Here is a 7,897-nt window from a genome sequence, read left to right as displayed (position 1 = left end):
CTTGAAGTTTATTTGATGTTTGGTAGTCAGGGGAGGTGAATTGGAATGTTGGATCCATGACATGTTCTTTCCCTGGTTGTGTGTTGCTTCTTGGGAAGCTATTATGAAGGATTTTGGTTCAGAAACTGAAAATGCACTAGGTTGTCTTTACATTAAGTTGAATATGGATTTCTCAGGCTCACAGGGTTTCTTTTTCCCAACCAATGCCAATTATTAGAGAGAATATTATCTTAGAAATCCAACAAATAATTGACACATATGGAGCTGGATGAAAGTGAGGATCTTTCCCGCAACAACAACTACCATGAGACATATGATGATGAGCAATCCACATGCCTCGAGTGCAATTTGGGATTAGGGTTCATGAATTTAGAAACTGATTTGAATTGATCTAATAATTTATCTTATCAGTAATAACAGGATACATTAAGTGAGTACTATACTGTCAGTTAATAGATTATATCAGCAAACGTTAACCATCTCAGAAGATGACGGAATGACTAATAGAATCAGGTTGGTTATCTTTTGGGGACAAATTTGATTAATTTTATTTTTTGAGGACAAAAATGAAGATTGAAATATCTTTTAGAAACGATTTTGACTATTAATTCAAAATAAATAAATATTCTTTAAAATATTTTTTAAGATATTTTTTAGTAATTAAAAATTAATATATATAATTAATTAAACTGTATCATTTTTATTAAAATTAAATCGGATAAATCGATTTAATTAAAAAATCGATGAACCAAATTTTAAATTAGTCTAAATTAATATTTTTTATAAAAAAAATAATATCTTTATTATAAAAAATCATAAAAATACTCTTATAATTAATTTTAAAAATCCTAAATCTTAAATCATACGATGACATAGAGAAGAGAAGTGTTAAAATTTAAGATTTTTAAAATTAATATATATATATATATAATAAAAATATTTTAGTCATTTTTTATAATAAGAGTATTGTAATTATTTTTTATAAAAAATATTAATTTATACTGATTCAAAATTTGATATATTAATTTTTTGGCTAAATCAATTTATTTTATTTAATTTTGTAACACAATTTAATCAATTATATACATTAAATTTTGATAACTAAAAAATATTAAAAAAAAGGTTTTAAAAAACAGGTTTGGAAAGTACCAGATGCAAAGAACTAAACACTTGTCGAAGAAGCAGAGAGGGCAGTGACTTCATTAGACCAACACAACACCGACAGTAGACACCCACTCCTCTTCAATCTACTCTTTTCTTCCACCTTTTCTTTCTCTCTCTCTCTCTCTCTCTCAAACACCACCAGAGGCAGTTACAATAACTAATAAGTCAAGATGTTGCAGCTACTCTACGCCGCGATCTTCGGCGAAATGCTTCTGATCATGCTTCTCCTTTTCAAGACCCCACTCAGGAAGCTCCTCATCCTCACCTTGGATCGCCTCAAGCGCGGCCGTGGCCCCATCGTCGTCACCACCGTCGGCGCCACATTGGTCGTCGTCCTCGCTTCTAGCCTCTACAGTATGGCCAAGATCCAACGCCGTATCACTGAGGCCGGTGTTGTCAACCCCACCGAACAAGTCCTCATGTCCAAGCACCTTCTCGAAGCTTCTCTCATGGGTAACTAACTACTAATTAATTACCCTTTCAATACTAGATTTAAGATTTTATTGATTTTCATATTATTGTTATATATTTGCTACACTATAAATATATCCAATTGAAATGTATCCATTGATTTCATATTATAATTGTTGTATGTTACTGATGGTTGGTTTCCCATGTTTTCCCAAATTGTTAGGTACTTTGTGCATAGGATGTTGATTTTTTTTTTTAAAAAAAAAATTAGAAAATAGTATAAGTATGATAGATCATTTAGAAGTTTTGAACTGTCACTTGATAAATAATATGTACTGTTGTGCTGATCCATAGCATGTTGGTAAAGATGTTTTAGATTATACTAAAACTTAGTCACCAAAAGAAGATTTTATTATTAATTCAAAACCATTTAATTTAGTGATTAATTTGAACATCAAATGATTTGATGTGAACATGAGACTTCCCCCCTAATGCGCTGCAGTGGTTGCTATTGAAATTATTGTTCAGCAGCATGTCCCATGTATTTGATTGCTTTTAATTTTTAAGAGAACTCATAGGTCTTCGTATCCATGGTAATTGGCCTGTTCCATTACAATCTCAGTGTGATCATACACTATGTTGATTTTCTGAATATTGGATGTTAAGAACATGATGGGATGTCACTTGTTAAATGTTAGCTTCATATCACTGATATATGTCAATTTGATAAATCACTAGCTTTTTGTATATAAGGTTTTGAAATTGTGTTGAATAAGGACTTTTGCTTGCTATGATAGGAGTGAGTGGCAGAGTTTAATGGTATTGGCTTGATGGCTTCTCTGAGTAAATATCATTTCTTCATACCAAATCAGGATTGTATTGGTCTCTTGGCATTAATACTTGATTCGTTCTTTTCATCAAACAATCTGCAACATATTGCATTAGATTCGGCTAAAATTCAGTTTAATTGTTCACCATGCTAATTGATTTTAAGATAATTTTTTTAGTAAAAACCATTGCTTGCTTTAGAGGGGTAGAATGTAATATAATTCTCAATTTTTTGTTTTATTCTTTAGCACATTGCATGTTTTAATTACCTTTGAAATTTCTGTTTGTAAAATCCCATCAATGTAGGTGTATTCTCTTCTCTTTCTCTCTTTGTGCAGTGGTTTAGTTGTTACTTGAGGGCAGGGTATTGATGTAGTTCTGTTTTTTTTTTTTTTTTTATTTGTTTTCCGTTTATAATTCAGTTTGAATATATTTAGTTATTGATTTTTCATGTGTAATTTGTGTGCAGGGTTTGTGCTTTTCCTCTCCCTCATGATAGATAGGTTGCACCATTACATAAGAGAGCTTCGCATTCTCCGAAAGACCATGGAGGCTGTTAAGAAACAAGGCCGAAGTTTCGAGGACGGTAAAAGCACCACCACCTCTGAGGATCATAGAGCGCTGACCGAAGAAATCGCGACATTGAAGGCCCGAATCAAGAATTTGGAAACCGAAAGCGAAGCAAAAGGAAGTAAGGCTAAGTCTTTGGAATCCGAAGTAGAGGCTCTGAAGAAGCAATCCGAAGGGTTCCTTATGGAATATGATCGCCTCTTGGAAGAAAATCAGAACCTTCGGAGTCAGTTAGAGGCCATTGATCAAAGCTCTTTGCATGCTGAGAATAAGAAAAATATGTGAGAAGGACAAATTTGTCCCCCTTTTTTTCAGCTGCTCCTGTTTTAACATTTTAAGCATCATATGTTGTATTAGAAAAGATGAGATCATTGTAAATATCTAAAGAACAGAAAGAAGGTATGTGGATTCAGTGTGCTAAACTTCTCTTAAAGGATAATGTATAGGTATTTTCTGGTCCCCTTTGTTGATAGTGATAATGGTAATAGTGAGGACTTGATCACATACATTTTTATAACATAATTCTACATTTTGATTATATTTTGTTATGGGATAAAAATATACTAAATTAATAATGTTATTTGTAATTTTGCACTTCAAATTTATGCATAAAAATGTCTACAATATTTTAACTTTTAAGGGTCTATATTTATTTACGAGTAGAAGTATGCACTCAAATTTAAAGGGAATGCACACCAGCAAATATAGAATTACACATAGCAGAGGCTATGCCTACATATAAGCTTCCAAGTTCTAATAATAATGCAGCTTACCAATACCATTCAAACATAAACACAACACCATTGATAACATACTGTTTTGGATTACAAAATTACTATAGGTGTAGTTAGAAAAAAGTTACCAAATCAGTCTTTGTATATCGATTCACTTATTTTTTAACCAAAAATTTAAGTATTACATAATAACATAATAAAAAATGTAATGGACAAATAATTAACAGCAGTTCTATTAGTACAATTCATTATTATTGATCAGCACTTAATTAATAATATTTAAAATTATTTGCAAAAAATATAGTGTTAAACTGCTGGATCATAAATATTGAATTGTTGAATAAAAAATAAAAATACTAACAAATATAGATTAAAATTGTTGACACTTACACCTTTTTCAACAATCAAATTTATACGGTTGATTTTTAAAATTATTTACACAAATATTTTTTATATACAATTGGTATACATAAATTCAAAATCAGATTATATAAAGTGAGATAGTTGAGTTGGTAAAGAAATAAAATAAAAAGTTAATCACTATTAAATTTATAATTTTTATAAATAACATATTTTACCATCTTAAAAGGATCGTTAGGCACATATTTTGCTATCTTAATTTAAGTGATTACCTTTTTTATTTTAGAAAATTTTGAGATATATAATTTTTTTCCCATCAACAGGCCATAAGACCGAAAGAGAAACAAACTGTGTAGTAACAAGAACTACAAAAACAAAAAGGACTACACGAGTACGTTATTTAAAAAAAAAAACTGCACAGTACATACCAAAAACTAGAAAGATAACAAGGCCGAAAATATTTCGAAAATAAATGAAAAAAACTACACGTGGATTACAATTGCTTAGTGTTCGAGATGGCAAGCACAAAAAGACGCTGAAGTTTGGACTTTGGACAAAGAACAAATGATTATTCATTATTCAAAGAAATAATAAAAATAGAAAATAAGCTATTAATATTAATTTCAGGAAAACAAATTAAGAAAGCTCACACACACTTCATGTGAAACGTCATATGTTGTACGTTATGTATACATGTCTTCGCATGAAAAATAAGTTCACCTCGTTTACAATGATAAATTCATAACCAACCATGCATGCATACACGATTTGCTTCATGGTGTATATGCTACTTAATTGCTTATATATTCACGTGATTGCTAGTACACAAAAGCAGTCTGTAATTAGTTCTTGAGGAATAATTGAACTTTAAATGAAACCGGGGAAAATTTGATAATTAAAATAGCAACGTTAACGAGACAATTATCTAAAATTATTTTGTTAAATCTAATATGTATAAAATTATTGTATACAATATTCAAAATCATTATATTATTCTACAATAAATTATATTTTCGCACTAAATATATCGACATAGTACATTCTAGTATTATTTTACATACGTTTTTCTTCTCAATTATTTTTAAAAATATATTAGGTAATTAATTATACATAAAGTGATATCTAACAATTGTTTATATTAACGATTATCAATAATTTTAACATTTTATTTCATATCCTTTCAATAGTTATCGTAATAATTCCTTTTTATATTTTAGGGAGTCAATGATCATCAGTAATTAATAATTATCATTATCGTTATATTATTCTACAACATGTAGCATTCTAACACCAACAATATTAGTGTGGTGTATTTTGGCATCAGTATGCATGCTTTTCTTCTTAATTTATTTTAAAAAATATTTTTTTATAATTATATATAAAAATCAGTATTTAATATACAATTAGACTAATTATCAATTATTAATATTTTTAATTATTCTAATTATGTTAATTATCAAGTATTTTTTAATTGTCAATCATTATGATATAATTAAACATTATCGACGACAAAGTGATATTGACATCAATAATAAAAAAATTAAACCTAAATTTATGATTCTAATTGTCATAAATATGATACTAACGTAAATGACTTTGTTAAAATGCTTTATAATATACGTGTATATTAATTAGTGATAAATTGATATATATCGATAACAATAATTAATTTTCATAATTTTTCGTACTACTAAATGTTATATACAGGGTTTTTTTGTAGTTCATGACTCATGAGTTTAAGTTTGAGAGCCAAAGTATTTTGTTTATTTTTTTAATTTATTATTTTTTTAACTATTTCGTAGAATAAGAATGTATTTTTTTTGTTTTTCATCGAAATTGATCCTTTTAAAGTACAAATTGTAATTTTTATGATATTTTTTTACGTAGTCATTCTATTATTATTCTTTTGATAATTTGATAATGGTTCTTACTCAAGCATATTCTTACTTAAGTTTAAATTTCATCTCCTTCCATGCTTTCTACGTCTGTCCGAAAATATTCGAAGTGGAGCATATGATGAGATTGAATTTTCTCAATTTATGTTCAATTTTACTAAAACGGTGTCAAGTTTGGAGATGCAATTTCAAATATTGGTATTGTATTTAGATTTTTTATTTTAAATTTTTTGTAAAAAAAATATAATATATTGTATTTTTTTAGAAATTATCGGCTTTCTAGTGTATCAATATAATGCTATTAATAAGAATAAAGGTCAATTTGTGGCTATTATATGCCTTGCCGCATTACATGAATAACAAATGATGAAACTTATTTAACAAAAAGGATGGTCTGCATTTGCACGGATTCTAAATATTCGAGCTGATGACATTGTTTTAATTAGATATCGTTATGAGAATGACTCTAATTTATACGTGTCTAAAGACTAGAATAACTTAAATATAATTTAAATAATTTAGTTCTAATATTAGTATTTGATTAAATTAATTTAAAAAAAAATTAAGTTGTTATCTCAATTTATATATTATAACCATTATTTTTGAATATGTAGTTATTTTTAAATTTTATTATATGAAATTTCTTTTTTTTGTTTTTAAATTTATTTTTATTCTTATTTGCTCTCAATATAACTAAGAAAAAATATAATAGTTTAGTTACAAAAATTTGCTAATAATAAATAATATTTTTATATGACAATTATTTTAATTAATTATATAAATTATTGTAAATAAATGATAAAATAATTAATAGTTGGGTTAAAATTTTATTAATAATAGTATTTATTAAAAATTTTAGATGTCTAATAATATATTCAGTTGGGTTAAAATTTTATTAATGTGTAATTAATAGGATCATTGATTAAAATTTTATTGATATCTATTAATGTGTAATATATATATGTGTGGCAAGTTACTTTAATAAACTAACTCTAATCTAAAATTAAGCAGATTCTTCGAACTAACTCCAATCTAAAATTACGCAAATTCTCTAAATTTTAAAAGGCTATCTAATTGTTTCAAAAGATATTTTTATACAAATTGAATTGATTAAATTTTATTTACTCAAATACGTAGTAAATCGAATCCAACAGATTCGAATTACATGCAAATAGAGTTCACGTGTAAATTGAAATTGATGGCTTCGAATTAAATTACCATACTAAATTAAAACAAAGAGATTCGATTTATATTTGCTAGTAAATTAAATCTATTTAATTTGATTTATACACATAAACAGATGCTCATGGTAAATCGAAACCAATAATTTTGATTTGATAGTTTTGGTAAATCGAAAACCCATAAATTCGATTTACATGCAACAACTCTCTCAAGTAATTTGAATTTAATGGCTTCGATTTATGATGAATTGCTATATATACAAATCGAATTTCATTCATTCAAACTACAAAACATACAAACCCCACACCCAACCCCACTACCCAGATCCGAAATTATCAGAAAGCAGCCCAGAAAAAATCGAAGTTGAACACATGGAGGACGACCCGAATTGTCTATATCAGTTAGATGGAGTCGCACATATTACTGGCGCCATCCACCTCGAGGTTAGTGAAGAAATATTTTTTTAAATATAAATTAGTCATTCTAGTAATATTAACATAAACTGTGTGGTAGTTGGTTAGTCTTTAATTAGGGATTAAGGAAAAAATTCTTTTGTAATATAAGTGCATGTTAGAAGTAGTAAGCTATTAGGTCGTTAGATTTTGATAACTTAAAATAGTACCTAAGAAGGTTGTTTAGGATATGTTAGATTTTTAAAGTTATTATTCTTATATTCAACGAGACTTGGTTTATGAGTGCGTTAGCTATACATTTTTTGAGTTTTTTTGAAAAATTAATATAAATATTTCTTGT

The 7,897-nt window shown here is 27.5% G+C and overlaps 1 protein-coding gene across 1 annotated transcript; it reads left to right on the top strand.

The window, feature by feature from the left end:
• Positions 1-1,114: 1,114 nt before the first annotated feature.
• Positions 1,115-3,511, top strand: LOC112789591 (uncharacterized). The gene is made up of 2 exons (XM_025831546.3): positions 1,115-1,617; positions 2,873-3,511. The coding sequence occupies exons 1-2, from the start codon at positions 1,335-1,337 to the stop codon at positions 3,256-3,258; spliced, it is 669 nt and encodes a 222-aa protein (XP_025687331.1). The 5' UTR covers positions 1,115-1,334; the 3' UTR covers positions 3,259-3,511.
• The last annotated feature ends 4,386 nt before the right edge of the window (positions 3,512-7,897 follow it).

The sequence above is a fragment of the Arachis hypogaea genome, chromosome 3, assembly GCF_003086295.3.
Source record: "Arachis hypogaea cultivar Tifrunner chromosome 3, arahy.Tifrunner.gnm2.J5K5, whole genome shotgun sequence".
In the NCBI taxonomy this organism is placed as follows: domain Eukaryota; kingdom Viridiplantae; phylum Streptophyta; class Magnoliopsida; order Fabales; family Fabaceae; genus Arachis; species Arachis hypogaea.
The sequence above is the reverse complement of the archived record's forward strand: the minus strand, read 5'-3'. Positions and strand labels throughout refer to the sequence as shown.